Genomic DNA, 20,402 nt, shown 5'->3' with positions numbered 1-20,402 from the left:
ACTTTTCAAAATCCAAATTAATAGCCTTTTTATAAATAATTTTCATCCCTTTTAACAATCATTTATGAGACATTATGTTCTAGAATTTTTCAAAGCACTTTATATGTATTAATTCTTTGAACACTCAAAAACAACCCTATGAGATAGGTCCTGTTATTATTCCTGTACATGGAAAAGAAAAATTGATGCCCAGGAACATCCAAGTATTTATTTGTATGTTTTACTTCGATTTACTAGTGAAACTGATTTTCTATCTGTAGCAGCAATATAAAGTTACATTTTAATTTAAATATTCATTTTATTTAAAGTAAAATATTAGGTATATTATGAACATGCTATATAAATGACTAAAATTTGGGAAATGTTAGCTAATTTATTTTTATTAATTAATAAAATGTACTTAAAGCCTTTAAATTAATAAAGGCTAGACATCTTCATGTTAGTGTGACTTATTTTATCTATGAAATAATGTTTTTACTTTGCTTAGAGTTTGGGGTATTTTTAACTTTGGACTTGTCTGATAATAATTGACCTGCTTTCTTCTTGTTGATACTTGCCTAGTTTATTCTTGTTTGTTTTACTTTGCTTTCTGTTCAGGGTAGGAGATATGATTGATGTCCTGCTGTGAGGGACAAGGGGACAGTGCAAAGGTTATCTCTTTCCTCTGTTCTAAAACTCAACACCTGGCTGACAAAATTGATAGCAAGGTTCAAATCGTATCAGTCAAAATGTTCTCATTATTCAGAATAAAGACTTTTGCAAATTCTAATTTAGGATACCTCCCAGCCTGAGAGGTTACCAGAGGGTTTCCTAGAGGAAGCTTAACAGAAAGTTTGGAAGATACAGCCATTAAATTCTCCCAGAAAGTTGAGCAAATATTCAGAGAGAATGAAAATAGAAGAAGTTAATAAAATTAAAGAAAGAGTTCAGTATATCTAACATGTGAATAATCTAGGGGAAACATTATAATAATGTAGGGAATTCTTATAATAATGTAGGGAAAAATGGAAGAAATCTTAAAAAAATAAATTCCAAAAAATATTGTAGAACTAGCAGATATGAACTAGCAGGAATGAGTTATGTCAACAAGAAATGTTAGAAAACCAAAGGCAAAGAGAAGAGACTGGAATCTTTCAGAGAGAAAAATAAATGAGTCACATACAAAGGATTAGAAATCCTTAGACTTCACAACAATAATATCAGAAGCCAGACAACAGCTGAATGATACCTTTAAATTGTTGAAGGAAAATAATTTCCAACTTTTTATTCCATATCCAGAGAAATCTAGTCTTTGGATAGAATTTAAATATTTTCACATGATCAAGATCTCAAAAAATTTACTTCTTATCTATACTTTTTAAGAATGTGCCTCAAATAAGTGCTCCTCTATAACTGGGGGTAAACAAACAAAGGAAGAGGAAATTATGGACTTAGAAAATAGGGTCTTCAACACAGAGACAGATATGGCAAATTGCCTGGATCAGGCTGTGACAGCTGTGCACTTAGCAGACAGCAACCATCTCAGATGGAAGCAGGTCACAGCCTCCAGAACAGATTTACTCAAAGAGACAAAATTGCTAATGCCTTGAATATATTGAGAAGGAATTTAGATGATTGCGGGAGAGTTTGAGAGTTAAATTTATGGTAAGTCTTAGAAAAGTAACCAAAAATTAAAAGCATGACAGTTAAATAGTTGTATTTTGCAGGAAAGGAAAAATAAGCATCAAATTTGAATGGCTACAGTTATAATAAATCAAACGTTGAATGCTGATCTACCTGAGATGATGATGTAACTATACTGAAAGGATGGGGAGACGGAAAGAGTGTGGAAGTTTGGAGAGATTCAGACATGATGACGAAAAAATATTAATTTTCATCTTTGGTAGTGAGAAGTCATGATCTGACACCTAAAGCCATAAACTGAAAAGACAGAAACCAAAACCAAGAAGTAATATTTAGAGATGTGGAGTTATTTACCCAGGAGCTGAAAGGGGTCCCTCTGTGCAAGGATAAATGGCAGAAAGGTAGCAAGGATGATGACTGTTTAGATTGGCTATCTTTCAGAACTTTTGTATTCCTAAGACTATGTGCATGCACAGAAACTTTGCAAAACACTAAAATTACCAACTAAAAAAGTTAACCAACCTCTCCATTCTCCAAAAGAAGATCAACTCCTCAATGTGCTGGATTCCATTCCCCCTCAAAGACACCACCCACTCTTTTTCTTACTTCATTCGGTTATTTCTCTTAATTGACCCACACCATAAGTTAACACAGTGACTTTGCTGTCTCAGCTCTCATGTTGAAAACAAACTTTGCATCCCACTTCAACTGCCTCCTCATTCCCAGGACATATTTGATCACCATCTTCACTTCACTTCTCCTTCCCTCCTCATCCTATTGCAGTCTGTCTTCAGTACATGTCACTGCATTGATACTGCTCTCGCCAGGGTCACCAGTGACCTGCAAGGTGCAAATACAATGAACAGTTAGTTTGCTGTTTTCAGCGGCCTTGACACAGGTATTCCCTTTGGAAATACCTCTTTCTTGCTCTTTGAAATATTGAACCCTCCTTATCTCCCTCTCCCAAACTCTCACTCTGCTTCACCAGCTACTCCTTCACATTGTTCTTTGACAGATTTTCACTTAAAAAGAGGGAAGGGCCTCAGGGCCGACTCCTAAATAGTCTTTCCTTTTTAATAATGTAGTGGGACCTCAGGTACAGAGGATTGCATAAATACACTAACCTTATGACATGTTATGGACTGTAAGGTTCATTCTTGTTTTATTTAAATATTTCTTTTCTATTCCTATTTTGTATTCATACTCTCTTTTTTTAGATTTCAATAGTTTTGCAGAAACGGGTGGGTTTTGGTTACATGGATAAGCTCTTTAGTGGTGATTTCTGAGATTTTGGTGCCCCCCTCACCCAAGCAGGGTACACTGTACCCAATGTGTAGCTTTTCATCCCTCGCCCCTCCTATCCTTACCCCCGAGTCCCCAAAGTCCATTACATGATTCTTATGACTTTGTGTCCTCATAGCTTAGCTTCGTGTAGCTTCTTACTCTCCTATACTCTTTCTCCTTTCAGACCCCTAGAAAACTATTATAATGTGTTTATTTTGTATTTTTTTGTTTAGATGTATTCCTGTAAAATTTATACAGTGTTTTGTGCAGTTTAAATTTTCATGTAAATGGCATTGAATGATTTACGCTATTCCTTTCTTAACCATCTTCTCAGTCAGTCCTCTTTCCCTAGGTGAGATCTTCATTCCCGTGATTTTCAGTACCATCTTTATGTTGCTATACTGATGATGCTAAACTTATTTTTCCAACCTAGGTTTCTCCTAGCTCTAGATTTTCATATCCAACTGTGTGCTTAGTATCTCTATTTATTTATCTAACTCAATACTCACATCTCAAACTTAATATACTCTAAATGATAAATCTTAGTTGGCACCCCCGCCCTCGTCTTCTATACTCAGTAAATGGTACCTACCACCAGCTAGTCAAGCTAGAAACCTGCACGTCTTCCTTGATTCCTGACCTCTGCCCCCCTTTCCCAAACATGTGTGTAACTATGCCAAATTCACCAGCAGACCCTGGTCATTCTACCTCAAATTTATGTCTTGAATCCATGCACTTTCCTCTCTTTTTACTTTCACCAGTATCTATTTGTTAATCAGACAAGTAAACTAATAAGCCAGGTCGGTTCTTACACTAGTAAACACAACAAAGGAAACAAACAAGATGTTTAGAGAGTGATTGAGGGGTTGCTTCTTTTAGGTAGGTGATCAAGCTAAGGATATTGTATCTGAGCTGAGATGTAAGCAACGAAAGGCAGCTATGATATCAGAGTATTCTAGGCAGACAGCTACAAGTACAAAGTGCTTGGTTAGATGAATAAACAATTATTGAGCAAGCTGATGTCGTCAAAGTGAGATAATATTCTGTCAGTTTCAACAATCTGAGAATGATGAAAGCATCGGAGTAACTGTTGTTTTAATGAATCCTTTGCTAAATTTTAATTTCTTTTCATACATTTTTATTATTTCTTGAGATCCTAATTTGTTAAATGTAGAAATATGTTTAAAGTGGAAATATTCAGTGCCTGATGTAAAGTATGGTGCTCTTGGAGTCACTGTTGTAAAAGTGCAGTTCTAGGAATTAACAGATAACTGAATCCCAACAAAATGAACTGCTTGCTGCTTTGACACAAATTACTCTATAAATCCCTCCTTATCCCTCGGTCTCAAGTTCTTCAGGCACAGACAGTGGAGGAAGCTAGTCTATCAGTTCTTCTCTCCCTCAAGAACATCATCCAGAGAAAGAAGTGGTTGTAATCTTGAACCTTCCTGAGGCTCCTCTAAGGCAATGCTTTCTGCCTGACTTTTACAAAGAACAGAGGGATAAACAGCCATGGGCAAAATTGTAACTTTATCATAATTAAGCCTTGATCAAGCTTTTGCAGCCCTTTCTCTTTCAGGCACTATGGACTGTCATGTTATCCTTTGATTTCTTAAAGCCATCTACCGGGTCATTCTTCTCAGATCTGTTTTCCCTCCCTAACCTTATAAAAAGTTATTTTCTCTTCCTTCCTCTTCCAAACCAAAGATCATCAAATTCAAATTATACAGGTGTTACTATAAAATGTAGCTTTCCAAAGATAAGGAATCAACCTAAATACCCATCAGTGGCAGATTGGATGAGGAAAATATGGTGCATAGACACCATGGAATACTGCGCAGCCATAAAAAAGCATGAGATATGTCCTTTGCAGGAACATTGGAGGCCATTATCCTTAGCAAACTAACGCAAGAACAGAAAATCAAATACTGCATGTTTTCACTTATAAGTGGGAGCTAAATGATGGGAAAACCCAGATACAAAGAGGGGAACAACCACACTGGGGCCTACTTGTGCTGGGAGGGTGGGAGGAGGGAGAAGATCAGGAAAAATAGCTATTGGGTGCTAGGTTGAGTACCAAGGTGATGAAATAATCTGTACAACAAACCCCTGTGACACAAGTTTTCTAAAGCTAAAAGTTAAAGTAAGATAAAATAAAATAAATCTATCAATTTAAGTTTCATTTAGTTTGGATTGTCAAAAAAAAAAGGCAAGATGAGATATGAAAACTGTCACTTTTTTGGAGAAACAGTCATTTATTACTGACTGTCCCTATAACAGAAATTTGGGACATTTCTGAGAGGTAATAATACAAAAATATCTATTCTAAGAATGAACTGAGAAAACTGGGACTTACTATAAGAGTCCTAATAATCATTACTTCTCTGTCTATTCGCATAGAGTTTACATGCTGCATAGACTGCATGATTCATTATTCATCTCTTTTATCTCAACTTCTGACTTGACATAATTTTTTGGCCCATAAATGGAGTTATTTGACCCAACTAATCAGTGCTTTAGAAAACTCATAGAACAACAGTTATCAGCATCCTTACAGTCAGTTTTAATGTCATAAAACACTGTTTCAGCCAGATTATTTGTGAGGTGGGTCACAATTTGTTATATGTAGGAGTTCAAGTATCAAAATTTGAAAATTATTTTAAAAAAATAAGCAGATGCAATACTTTTTCACTCAGATAATAGTATATCATTGAATGTGTGCTTCTTGGAGTCAAAGAAAAAGGGTAAGTTCCTAGCCACTAAGCAGAGAATTGTATGTAAACTTCAGGCTATCTTGTCTGTGCCCAAACTGCTAATACTAGTATTAGAGTTTATCTAAAGATAAACTCTATGAGATAATACAAAGATTATATAAGTTTATGTAAATATAAACTATGAGATTTATAAAGATAATATAAAGATTATAGTAAGTTTATGTAAAGATAAACTATGAGAGTTTATCTTTCACATGAATAACATTTAAAACGAATGTGTCATGTGTTGTGGAATTTAAAAGGAATGTGTCATGTGTTGTGGAAAAGGAACTTCTAGACTTGAAGAGAGCAAGCAGCATGACAATCTCTAGTTTTGTCTCATAGGGGCTATGTAGATACCAAAGCAACAGCTATTCCTAAGACAGACCTCACTGATACTGCACACTGAACGAGTGCTGAATCACCCATAAGCACAAGGCAGAAGCAAAAATAAACCTACTCTAAAACAATACACTGATGCCTGAAGCCTCAAACTACTTACAAGTTGGTTTTTTTTCCAGCTACAATTTTGGGCATTCCAACTTTAAAATGCTTACATGGAAGTTGGATAACATAAGTATCTACAAAAGACAAATAATCATCACAGCAAAGCCACAGTAGAAATGATCAGACACAGACCATAAGGCATTTATGTTTATTATGTTAAGTAATAAACATAAACTTGATAATTTTGGCAAGAATACTGGAAACTAAAAATATTGTAGTACGCATGAAAAGGAACCAAATAAAAATTCCAGAACTAAAAAAATTACAATAATCAAAGAACACAATGGATGCATTTATCAGCTGTCCAGACAGCAGAAAAAATAATCGGAAAATTGAATAATACATTAAAATAACTATCCATAGTGAAGCATGAAAGGACAAGAGATGAAAATACAGATAAAAGGATAAGAGACATAGAAGACCAAACAGAGAGATTAGTGGCTGAGAACATTCTACAACTGGCAAAAGTAACCAATCTCCATTTAAGCAATCCAATGATTTCCTACTAGGATCTATAAAAATACATTTTTATCTAGATATATCTTCGTGAAACTACAGAAAGCCAAAGACTCAAGTTAAAAGATGAAGATCAAAGACTAGACTGGATTTTAAAATATTCAACAGAACGATGTTTACAAAGGCCCCGTGATGATAAAAGAAAGCTGAAACCAAAAGGTTGGAAATTATATACTATGTAAACGCTAACCAAATACAAAAGTTAATAGTAATAGCAAATAAATTTTAAGGCAAAAATAATTCTTTGCTTCATAATAATCAAAGCTTTAGTTTACCAGTAATGGATAGCAGCTTTAAATGTGGGTTGTTCCATATAGATATGATGCTGAGGAAATAGACAAATACCAATCACAGCCTGAGATTATTTAACGTATCTTTTTTCAGTAATTGACAAAACAAGCATAGCAAAAGTTAGAATACAAAAATTTTGAACACGTGATTAATAAACTTGACCTAATGGATAGGTATAGGAAAATATATAGACTAATTTCAGGATATATATATAATTCAAGTACACACAAAGCATTTACACAAATTTATCATTAGCTGGCCATCCAGTGGGTCTTAACCAGTTTCACATGTTTGAAAATCTATAGCACATATTAGCTGGCTTCGCTGGAATTTTGCTAAAAAGCAATAACAATAAGATAACTGGGATAGCTCATGCATTTGGAACTTAAGAAATAAACCTCTATTTCACCCTGTACTGGAGGTACTAGCCAGCATGAAAGGGAATTATTCAATTAGTCAGTAGGAGAGAGAGAGAGAGAGTAACTACCATAATTATGGTGAAGAGAAAAATTTATTATTCATCCAGTCAATAGGAAAGAAAGACGGGTGGAAGGAAAGAAGGAAGGAAGTAAGGAAGGAAGAAGGAGCTAATTCCAGCTACTTGGGAGGCTGAGGCAGGAGAATCACTTGAACCCGGGAGGCAGAGGTTGCAGTAAGCCGAGATGGAGCCACTGCACTCCAGCCTGGGTGACAGAGCAAGACTCTATCTCAAAAAAAAAAAAAAAGAAAGAAAGAAAGAAAAAGAAAAGAAAGCATAAACAGCATATGAATCCCAGAGATACTCATACATATGTACACAACTTTGCATACACAAGAGTGTTTATGGCAACACCATTATTCATGATATTAAAAATTTGGAAACACCCCAAATATCGATCAACAGTAGAATGGATAAACAATATATGACGATAAAAATGAATGAACTAGAAAAACAAACAATAACACAAACGGATCTTAAGAAATATTATACTGAGAAAAAGAAGCAAGTTGCAAAAAAATAAATAGTATAAGTTCATTTATAGGAAAGTTCAAAAAAGGGATGCATCTGTGATGGTACAGGTATAAATAAAAGCAAAGAAAGTTGGTACGGCGGTTACCTCCATGAAGGAGGGATGATTAACAAGGGCGCCTAGACTGCTAGGATTCTGGCAATGGTCTCTGGACCTAAATGGTAGTAACATGGATGCTTGCTTTACAGCAACTTTACTGTTCATTTGTGTTATTGTTCATAATATTTCAAAGATTTTTTAACAATACAGTTCTTTACATATTGGTATTGAAGACTTCTCAAGCTATATGTTGTAAAGTAAAAAATATGGTATGGAACAAGTTTTAAAATGTATGTTAAAAAAAAAAGGAAGGAAAGGAAAGAGTGAGAGAAAGAGAAAAGGAGAGAGAGAGAGAAGATAGAAAACAAGGAAAGAACAAGAAAGACATAATAAGCTTGTAGAAGAATATGGTAACCCCCACCCAAAACAGTTGTTGTCTTTGGGCAGCAGAAATAGGTGGCCAAGGATCAAAAGGTTAGAAGGATTACTGTTCACTGTCTACTCTTGTGTCTTCTAAATTTTCTTTCTTTCTTTCTTTCTTTTGAGACGGAGTTTCGCTCTTGTTACCCAGGCTGGAGTGCAATGGCGCAATCTCGGCTCACCGCAACCTCCGCCTCCTGGGTTCAGGCAATTCTCCTGCCTCAGCCTCCTGAGTAGCTGGGATTACAGGCACGCGCCACCATGCCCAGCTAATTTTTTGTATTTTTAATAGAGACGGGGTTTCACCATGTTGACCAGGATGGTCTCAATCTGTTGACCTTGTGATCCACCTGCCTCGGCCTCCCAAAATGCTGGGATTACAGGCATGAGCCACCGCGCCCGGCCCTGTCTTCTAAATATTCATACCATGTTAATGTATTACCTACTCAAAATAAATGAAATACCTAATCACACTTATCCACAAGGGGTCACTATTGAATGCCATTTAACTCTAGTTCCTAACCAGAGGAAAAAATGTTCTGAATTCTTTATGAGCTTCACAGGAAGTGAAGAAACATGATCATTTATGTTCTTATTTTATATTACACCACATTATATTCTAGAAAAAAATTGTGATTCGGAATGAATTTAGAGAAGCATTGTGTCAATGATCTCCCCTAGTGGTAATGTGCAAATTCGATTCTAAATTTTCTAGCATCTGGGCTGAAAAAAGAAAAAAGGGAAGTATAGTCAGTTGCACAATTCAAAATGTTGATCAAGAGAATATTAAGGCCTTGATAGAAAATTTCCCTGGTAGAGCCTGTTAAAGACAATCCATCAGGACCCTTTAGATGGAATTCTTCATTGGTCTCAGTAACAAAAATGATCCACAGATGACTTATGGAACCATGTCGTCTGACTCTGTAAGGGAGGTATAAGATGGTTTTGGACTTCAGGGGAGAAGTCCAGATTTCATTCATGGTTAATCATGAATGAAAATGAAACTAAGAATATATACTGTAGAAAAAGAAGAAGAAAAGCCATAAGATTGCTTAAAAAGTTCCGTGTCTTACACAGAAGATAGAAAAGATAGAATGTCTCCAATCTGATGGATCTTTTAAAAATTTGGTTATTCTAATGAATTTACTTTTTCTGAGAGCTGAGCTGATTGTACTTTGGCCGACTAAAGGGTTAATGCTTTCAAGGGAAATTAGCCCTGACTAAACATTGCTGCTGGCTCATAAATGCACTGGGCTTTGGGCGGTATAAAAACTAAGAGAAATCAGTGTGTAGGAGAGACACAAATAAGTGTCCCTCAGTGACAGAGGCAACAATAATTGTGAAAATACTTCAGCAGTTATGGACTCATCTGACGTTCGAAGGAAAAAAGTAGCTGTCATTGGCGGTGGCTTGGTAAGAATTTTCGGATGCATTATTATTGTTGGTGGTATTCTATTAACTGCTATTACTCGTAATGGTTACTATTCATCACATAAATACAGCCATTTTGTTTATTTTTATTTTTTATTGTTTATTTTCATAGGTTTAAATATGGTATGAGTTTTAATTTGTTCTTTTTCCGGAAAGGTATTTTATAACCCTTAAATATGAAGGTTTCTGTTTTCCCTTGCCATTTTGGTTTAGGATTTTTTGAAAAACAAAAATAATGCAAATTGAATTTGATTTTATCCCCAAATTGGCTATGTTTTTAGGAAGAGGTATCAGTCCTAATATTCATTTCAATAAAAACATGTGTCCCGCTTTGTTTAACAACTCAGTTCATGCTGTCCTAATGAGGATAAAAGGGTCACGAAACATGAAGCTAGTGTTTAATTATCGTGTCGAATGTTCACTAGTTATATGAGTAATTGGGAATACGATTTATGTGGTCACCTGACTTACGTGACTCTTCCAAAGAAGCACCCAAGGCAGTGGAGTGAGGTGTCCACCTCTCACTGAGCAAGTGACAAAAAGGTGCTCAGACTTGCCCCACACTTAGCAAGACAGAAGGAGAGGTCTCTCTCTGCTTTCATAGTTATGGTGCTAAAGGTAGTTCTGTTTAAAATGGGTCTGCTTCGATTCAACTTTGCTTTTCTCCCTCTCAGCAGAATTTCTGTTTTAGAATAAAAACATCTCAATTAGTCTAGGTTAAGTCATTTCCCTTTTACCTTTGGTCAAATCATGTGGGGGCTTTTCATTCATTCATTTACTCACTCAACAAAAAATGTATTGAGGGCCTAACACTGTTACAGACTGTCAACAGATGATATATTTTATGCCACCATGTATTTATATAGTATATGCTAACTGCCTTTTGTCTTCTTAGTGTCTTTTCCCCAAAGTGCTAGGATAGTTCTTTTAACATTTCTGATTCTAAATTTTAATTTGTTAATGCTATCACATGATGTGTTGGTCACTGGATGGGACATATGTTGTCATCGCCTCATACTATGCCTGTGTCCAATTCTGTCCTATCAAAATGTTGCACAAAGTGGGAATTCATATATTCAACAAAATCTTATTACTTACTGTGTGCCAATACTGTTTTAGGTAGTAAGGATGCAAAGGTGAGAATTCCAGAGAAGAAAAAGGCAAAGAAGAAGAAAACAAATAAGATAATTTCAGTTAAAGAGAAGCACTATGAAAGAAAGGCAAACAGAATAATGCTGTAGAGAGTATCTTTGGGAGTTCCTGTTTAGAGTGTGGTTAGGGACAGCTGCTCTGCCAGAGGGCTATATGACCAGAGATCTGAATGATCAGATAGAACTAACCATGGGAAGATGTTGAGAAAGAGCATTTCAGATAGAGGAAACAGCAGGAAGAGAAACCCTGGGGCAATAATGAGCTATACAAGTTCAAGGAACAGAAAGAAAGGCAGGAACAGAACGAGGCCAGAGAAGAGTAGCTGATGAGGCCAGAGAAGCTGACAGAGCCAGATGTCGTAGGATCTTAGAGGTCCAGGCAAGAAGATAAGATTTTGTTCAAATTACAACGGGAAGCCATCAGAGGATTTTAGGCAGGAAAGCAATTGTGATTTTGAAAGGTCCTTTGGACCATCATGTGAAGAATGACTAGGAAAATGTTGACCAGATAGACTGGTTGGGAGGCGGTTATGTTAGTTCAAGACCTGACTAGGGTGGCAGCAGGAATGTCTCATTTTAAAAATGTTCTCTTAGAAATCCAAGGCGGAGATAACAAATATGTGATTGGATATATGGTTTTGGAAGGCATAAAAATGTGGGTGTCATCTATGGACTTCTCCCTGAACAACACAAGATCTTTATCATGTAACCACTTCATACATATGCTGGAAAATAGGAGACAAAAATTACTACATGTGTATTAGGAAGCAACTAAAATTCCTCTGCAAAAGAATTCTATCCCTCCTATTGCTCAGGTCTATGCTTAGGTATCATGTCTGATTCCTTTTTCATTTTATGCAAACACTGACTCCTCTTTTACTCCATCAGTAAGACTTGTTGGCTCTGTATCCAAAATACATTTAAATTTTGGCCATTGCAACCATCCTAGCCCCAGCCATTATCATGCCCCGTCTGTATTCCTGCAACAACCTCCAAATTAGTCTCCCAGCTTTAACTCCTATTGTCTTATAGTTCGTACTACACACCACAGCCAGAAACACCCTTTTAAAACACGAGTCTAATCATTATCACTCCCTGCTTAAAACCTTCCAGTGATCTCCCATTACAAATAAAACAATCTGAACTCTTTACCAAAGGTCCTGTCTGAACTGAACCTGTCGGCCTATCTGACTTCACCTCTTTCCCATATTATGTTTTGGTTTTTAATCTTATCTACAAGCATCTGAAATTATGCCCTTTGGGTTTTTTTAACCCCATTTTTTAAATATCTACTTCAGCTAGGATGTAAACTCTTCTTAGCCAATGTATTCCAGAGGCTGGAATTATGCCTAACATTCCATATTGGATGGATGAATAAATGAGAGGAATGAGAAAACTTCAGGATATAAAGGTGAAAAAAAATGCATCTTTGAATATTGAGAAAATTATTTTTTAAAGTATTGCTTAAATAGAGCAATTCAAGAAGGTTAATGTCTTTACACAGAGGACAAGATTATATTTTTGCCCATTTTCTTCTCTGTATTTTTCATTTCCTCCTCTCCATAAACCATATCCCAGTACCTTATACTGTCTAACACATGAAAGACTCCTCTGGCCCTAGAAAAAAAACTAAGAGTTGAGAACCTTTACTTACACATCCAAAAAATACAGTGAACTTCCCTCAATTCTTATCCGAGTAGCTTACCATGTCTAGTAACCTTGCTTAATGAAAAGTCACCCTGAGATTGTGTGCTTGGTCTGATGTAGTGTTCATCTGATCTTGGTTTAAGCCAACTGATTTCCTTTCTTTGAAGACATGTTCAGTCAAAGAGATCAATAAATCAGTAAAGAAACTCCTACTGAGGAGAAATGAAAGGTGAAAGAAGCTAAAATGTAATCATAAACCAGGTAAAGTTTAAATATTGAAAAAGAGTGGGAAAGATGTTAGAATAGCATTTCAAGAACATTCACCTAAATATTTAGAAAAACCACCATATTGGCAGATATTTTCCTCCTCGTGTGAATTACAACTCCCCCATTCCTTCTCCAGCCAATGGGTTTACCTCCTTCTAGCTCTAGAAGGTAACTGGAGGAGCATCAACCTGTAAAGCCTTCTCCTCTCTTTAAAAACCCACAGGGCTTTGTTTGCCATTATGAAACGCTGCCTTTTATTAAAATTTTGTTTTGCATAGTTTATTCCCCATAGAAGCTTTTTACTTTATATATCTAAAGATTAGTTTATCTTTGGCTCCTGCTACCTTTGTGAAGGTTTCCCAGTGCCTTATACTGTGAACCACACTAAAATATTTTCTGTGCATGAGTTTGATTTCAGAACAAAGTGCAGAATCTCTCTTTTCGAAGTTACAGGAAATTTTTAATGGTTTTTTTTAATCACAATTATGTCATAAGGAATGTAGTCCTTTCAGAGAGTAACCTAAAAAAGGACTTGGAAAGTAATCTCAATTTTGCAGGCTGGAAGGAATATAAAAGCTATAGGTATCGCTTTTCAATTCTAGCATGTCAGTTCAAGAAAAACCTACATTACAAAAAACCACCATACAAACTGCCTTACTTCATGTAAGAGTGATATGTTTTCTTTCCTTTATGAAATTGGAGAGAAGCAGACAGCCAGAGATGTAAACAAAGGCCATCTAACCTAAACAGGTGCCATTAGTCCGTGCCTGAATTCAGTCCTTGAGATTCAAAAAATACTGCTTGTGACAACGATTTTCAGTGTTTACAGGTCTGATGAAAGGGATCAGTGCAAAAAAGCACCATTTCAGTGACAGCTAAAGCTACTCAAGAGCTCATTTTTTTTTTTGACTGAAGTGAAGAGCCTTGGCTAAGAGGACTATTAAGGATTCCAATCTCAGCTGTTTCCTGCTACTGCGGTGTATGTCCACTATTCTAGCATATAGTTTAGGATATCATTCAAATATTTCTTCTGTTCCCTTTTGTTAAAAAAAAAAAACCCACTATAGAGACTTTTGTGATCCACTCTCCTATGTTTTGACCCAGGAAAATTCTCCGTGTAGTGATATTTAGAGGGTAGGGAGATTGGTACCTGTTTCAACTTGTTGTTGATAATGGTGCCCTGCCCCCCGGAATTCAAGTCAAGTCAGTGGCCCCTGATGATGAAATTGCCTTTGAGGCAACTTGACCTTGACTCTATGAGAGTTGATGTCTCACAGCTATAGATGTTAGATCCTGTCATGGATTTATAGGCTCAAAATGGTCTTGATGCCAAACTGGCCCTGAATGGTGTTTCCGTTCTGTCCTCCTTAGGATTTTTTCCACCTTACCACTTACTCTTCACTCAGCTTCATAGGATGCAATCAGCGTTATTCAGTGAGCAGACTGGGAATAGCAGTTTGCAACCAGCTGGACGCTTGAGAAATCTTACCCTATTGGTCTCAGTTTCTTCATCTTGGGCTAAAACTGGATTGCTAGTCTTTTAACGCTAAAATTGCACTGCTTCTTTTTCACACTTTCTCACTCACAGATCTCTAGCTTTGTTCTCAACCTACTCCTTTCTAAAAGCAGAAATCAAATGTCACCCAGAATTTTCACTTTCCCCAAAGTAAACATCCTCAGCACATATGAACCATCAAATGGCTTATAATCCTGGGTTGAGGCCAGTGTATAATTTGGTTCAAGTACATACTTTTTATTTTTTGCAAATATTAATGAGATATACCATGAAAAAGACCTAATTACTGTTAACCCTTATTGTTATTATTTTATTAATATGAAAGTAGAGAAAGCTGTATTCTCTCTACTCTTGTTTGAATACCAAACCAGGCCTATTCCACCCATCGTGCAGTCAGTCAGTTACTGAGATGACAAGTGAATTAGTCTGTTTTCATGCTGCTGATAAAGACATACCTGAGACTGGGAAATTTATAAACAAAAAGAGGTTTAATGGACTCACAGTTCCATGTGACTGGGGAGGCCTCACAATCATGGTGAAAGGCAAAAGACACATCTTACATGGCAGCAGGCAAGAGAGGGTATGCAGGGGAACTGCCCTTTTTAAAATCATCAGCTCTCATGAGACTTATTTACTATCATGAGAACAGTCTGGGAAAGACCCACTCCCATGATTCAATTACCTCCCATGCTGCATCCATCCTGTGACACATGGGGATTACGGGAGCTACATTTCAAGATAAGATTTGGGTAGGGACACAGCCAAACTATATCAAGTTTTGCAGTAAAGAGATTTTATTCACAGGAAAGCCCAGCAAGGAGATGGAAGAACAGCTTTCAAATACACCTCTCTGAAGATAGGGCTTAGAGATATTTATAGGGTAAAGAAGTGGGGTGGTCTAAGGTGTGGGGAAAGGGGATTAGCAGTGGGAGAAATGAAGCAATAGGTGTTCTGAGCAAGTATAATCAAGGTTCAGAAAATGGTAGAATTAGCATGCTCTGAAGGTACAGTTTTGGCCCTCCGATGTCAGAAAGTCATTTCTTAGGCATTTGTGTGGGCCCGGTTGACAGGCCTGTGACTCTTTTTTTCCCTCTTCTATCTGCCTTCTCATTCCCCTGATAACCTTACTCCCTGGTAATAAGGCCCAGGAGCCAATGGGAGAGGTAGAAAGAGGGTTGGTGGTCTCAGGTAGTTTAAACTGGATAAGAGCTGACCCCCTAGTTTCTGGAAAAAAAAAAAAAACAAACTTGAAGCACTATTACCATAGCAATATATAGGCCAGAGATTTGTCTGTAAGGAAGTTAGTGACAGCTTAGATGTATATTGTTTGGTTGTGTGACTTTAGCTATATGGCTCTTGAGATCAACTAGAGGTAAGCAATAAAAAGCAAGCAAGGCAGGCTAAGTTTGGTGGGCCTTGTCATGTTAGCCCTGGGATTCAGTTTTCTATTTCAAGGGCTCTGAGCCTTCTTAAATATGAAAAACTCTCATTAGTGTCCATATCTAGCACCTTCTGAAAACAGAGGTGGAATGGGTTTCTTTGTGACTGTGCCTCATAAATCCCACTCTCACCTCAGAGAATTCATCCCTCAGCAATTCCCTCATTTGCTATCTGGTGAGAAGTATCTGGGACGGAACCAACAACTTTAGACAGCTCCAAAATGTGTTGAGTACCTACAAAGAGTGTGTCTTTCATCCCTTTTCATTTGGCCCATCCTCCCCTAAATACTCAGAGTATTTCCCTTCTGTCCATATTCACTCATGCATTCATCTACTTCTCTATCTGTCCACTCAAAGAAAAAAGACCACCCTCATACTCTGTTGATGGTAGTCTAAGCTGGTATTTTTTTCCTGGAAAACAACTTGAAAATAGATACATCTGTAGCCTTAAAAATATGGGGGATTTGGCTGGATGCAGTGGCTCACACCTATAATCCCAGCACTTTGGGAGGCCGAGGTGGGTGGATCACTTGAGGTCAGGAGTCAAGACCAGCCTGGGCAACACAGTGAAACCCCATCTCTACTAAAACACACACACACAAATTAGCTGGGCATGGCAGGCAGCATGCGCCTGTAGTTGCAGCTGCTCGGGAGGCTGAGACAGAAGAATCACTTGAATCCAGGAGGCAGAGGTTGCAGTGACCTGAGATCATGTGACTGAACTCCAGCCTGGGTGACAGAAGGAGATTATGTCAAAAAAAAAAAAAAAAAAAATGGGGAATTTTCAGAAAGCAACAATAGCTACCTCACCCTTGAAGTTGGCCTAAGCACGGCATTGCATTCAGAGAAACAACTGTCTTTCATCCAATGAGAAATTAAAAGCAATTAGAGCCTAATGTGGGCTCTTAAAAACACCAAATCTGGAGTGTCAAAACTCGCAACAAAACCTTCTGAAATAATCTCGCCCCACTCAATCTGGATCTCTTTCATGTGCTTTGCAGTTATTCCAAAAGCAAGACAAAGGAAGATTCAGGAGAATCCTCTTACACTCTTGACCAAAATTCTCTCCCCCACTCACTTTAGACTTTCTTTTTCCCCGCTGTTTTCTCGTTCCCCTGTTATCCTTACTCCATTTCCTGCTAGTAAGAAGGCCCAGCCAGGCATGGTGGCTCACACCTGTAATTCCAGCACTTTGGGAGGCCGAGGCGGGTGGATCACGAGGTCAAGAGATCAAGACCATCATGATGGTAGAGATGGTGAAACTCCATCTCTATTAAAAATACACACACAAACACACACACACACACACACACACACACACACAAAAGCGGTCCCTGGTGGCGCATGCCTGTAGTCCCAGCTACTCGGGAGGCTGAGGCAGGAGAACTGCTCGAACCTGGGAGGCGGAGGTTGCAGTGAGCCGAGATCGCGCCACTGCACTCCAGCCTGGAGCCTGGTGACAGAGCAATACTCCATCTCAAAAAAAGAAAAAAAAGAAGGCCCAGGAGCCAACAGGGCAGATAGAGGGTGGGGAGCTCAGGATATGCTAGTGTTTCAATCCCTTTTATTCAAGATCACCCTTTGGTGGGCCATTTCATTAGTGAGATGTGTATGTGTCATACAATCATCTATAATGCTAAAGAATTAAAATAGCTTGAATATCCAAATATAAGCACATTGCATACAATAAAATGTAATGAAAGTATTAAATATTTTTACTTTAGACATCTTTTGACATGGCAATGTATTTAGAGTATACTTTTCAGTTTTTGAAAGAAATTATGGAAGAAAATATACAACCTGTCACCATTTTGAAAAGAAATATCAGATATTTTATATACATAGAAAATGCTAATATTGGTTGCCATTGGTGGTAAGATTGTGAGAAATTACTTTTCTCCTCACATTTGTCTGTATTTTCTAATTCATTAAAACCTTTGGGTTTTTACTATGTGTCAGGTATTGTAGTTTGTATCAGAGATATAAAGATCAACAAAATATAAGACATACAAATATTATTCCTCTCTGGGCATTTACTGCCTGGTGGTAGTCAGACAAGACTACAAATAAGTAATTGAATGTATTTGAGACATTAAAACACATCTATACATATATACTTGTATATAATTACAGAAGAAAAGGCAAACAAGTTTTTTGGAGGAGTAGAGGCATCAGGAAAAACTACGCTGAGGATATGAGCCTTTCAGGAAGAGTAGACATTTTCCAAAAACTGAATATAAGGCAGGGAAGGATAGTATTCAAAGGGACAGAAGCATAAAAATGCACGGCATACTCAGAAAACATATAATATATTTAGTATGCCTATTACAGATAGTGCATGAGAATAGTGAATGATGAGCTGGAGAAAGAGGTTGGGTTCACATGTAAGAATCTATTATGTCATCTTGAAAATTTGGAATTTTATCCTGAAAAGATGATAGCTAATAAACAACATTAAGACAAAAATATATAATTCAGCATTTGATTTAGAAGATAATTAGCAGTTGGGTGTGTGTGATGGCTCATGCCTATAATCCCAGCACTTTGGGAGGCTGAGGCAGAAAGATCACATGAGCCCAGGGGTTTGAGACCAACCTTGACAACAGAGTAAGACCCTGTCTCTACAAAAATTTAAAAATTAGCCAGGTATAGCAGCATACCTGTAATTACAGCCACTTGGGAGACCAGGGTAGGAGGATCACTTGAGCCCAGGAATTCAAGTTTGCAGTGAACTATGATCTCAGCCTTGTATGCCTACCTGGGTGACAGAGCAAGGCCCTGTCTAAAAGGAAAAGAAAAGAAAAAAAAAAAGATCACTAGTTCTAGCGCAGAGTAAAGACTTGGGAAAGAGTTATTAGAAAACTGTTGCAGTAGCCTGGTGAAAGGTAATGAGGACCCCATGTAAGGACAGAGCTGTAGGTAGCAGAAGACCTGTTGTGAGAGAGACTAAAGAGGAACAATCAATAGGACGCATTGCTGAATTTTACGTATACGGGGGAGGGTGTTAAATATTCACCGAGCTATCCTGGTTGGGTGAATTAGTGAGTACAATTGCTATTCTCTAAGATATGAAAAATATAAGAAGGAAGAAAGTTTATGGAATACAGAAGAAAGAATGAGAGGGTTGGGGAATGGGGATAAGTTCAATATTAGCTATGTTGAGAGGGAGATGCCGACAGACAGATGCCGTAGTCTTAGATGAAGTTCAGAACAAAGATCTAGACTGGAGAAAAAGTCATAAATTTTCTTAAGAGAACTCATGGAATGTAGGACATTCACCTTCTCATAAGAGGGAAAATCAGGACCACTGCTCAGCTTTAGAGACTAATTCCAGATGACACAGATCAGAGAACTCAGGGTAAGGATGAAATGATAAAACAGTATTTGGCATAACATATGAAATTATGGCAGATGTAACAGTCACTAACAAAGTATGAAGACACTTTGCTGTGCATATTGCATGTAAGCAGAGTTTAACAGTCTGATTCTTCTCATTGCACTGATTTGCCCAAAGATCAAATTCTTGAGACACCATATAGTTCCATGACCAAATACGGATTTCAAAAAATATTAGCAAACTTTTAAAAAGTGGATAGATGGCAAACTCAGAAACATTCATGATTCTTAAGGATTAGGAAAGGTGTTATATGCTTCATTAAGTCAAAAGTAGTTGGCACATGTTTAATACTGCATTAGCAGATTAATTTTAAACACATTATATAAAGAGGCATAAAATGTATGGAATTTTTATAATCCTGTTCCCCCTGCCTAATAGGATCATATTTTTTTCTTTCCTCCTTTCTTTTTTTTTTTTTGATGCTTATCAGTTCAATTAAAGATTCAAGAGTCAACATTTATAAATTTAAATGGTTTACAGTTTTCTCATGATCACTGCATAGTTGAACAATTGCTGCTAGAAGGGTCACATGGGAACTGACAGGAAATGCAGCAACGGAAGACATGAGACGCATACCTCAACATTTAGAGAAAGGAAATTTTCAATTAATATTTTTAAGTGGTAGGTTAGGCATCCCTATAATGGACCCGGATGGGGTCCAAAGCACATGACCTGTAAATAAGGAAGTATGAAGAGACAGAAAAAGAAAGTGCAGAAGTGAGAGAATGCTAAATTGGGTAAATCCATAATTATGTAACCAAGGAATCTCCTCAGAGTCTTGCACACACAAACAGGCTAGACTGGTTGTTTATGAAACGTTTAATTTGCAAAATTGTTTTGTGAGCAAACATCTCACTGTTGTGGACCTTTGGTGCTTCAAAACAAATACAGAAACTTTCATAATTGTTCATGTTTTTACTGAGAAATGTCCTGTCTCTAGTGAGGCTTAACCCTCAGAACCAGAATCAAACAATCTGTTTTATTTCTCCCAGCTGTCTAACCCTGCCCAATTTCTTCTCTCCTGTACCTCCTTCGCTATTTATGCTCAGGAACCCAGCTGTGCCTTAACCAAGAGTTTGTGGTGGGCTTAGTGTGCTTTACACACCATATT

At 37.2% G+C, this 20,402-nt stretch overlaps 1 protein-coding gene across 1 annotated transcript in view; it reads left to right on the top strand.

Moving 5' to 3' along the window:
- The first annotated feature begins 9,713 nt into the window (after positions 1-9,713).
- KMO (kynurenine 3-monooxygenase) overlaps positions 9,714-20,402 on the top strand; it is a 73,175-nt gene continuing 62,486 nt past the window's right edge. The window contains 1 exon segment of the mRNA XM_003735276.6: positions 9,714-9,856. Within this exon segment, the coding sequence (XP_003735324.2) occupies positions 9,803-9,856 (54 nt within the window). The 5' untranslated portion in view covers positions 9,714-9,802.

Source organism: Callithrix jacchus, chromosome 19 (genome assembly GCF_049354715.1).
Source record: "Callithrix jacchus isolate 240 chromosome 19, calJac240_pri, whole genome shotgun sequence".
NCBI classification, from domain to species: Eukaryota; Metazoa; Chordata; class Mammalia; order Primates; family Cebidae; genus Callithrix; species Callithrix jacchus.
Note: the sequence above shows the minus strand (reverse complement) of the source record. Positions and strands in the feature narration are given on the sequence as shown.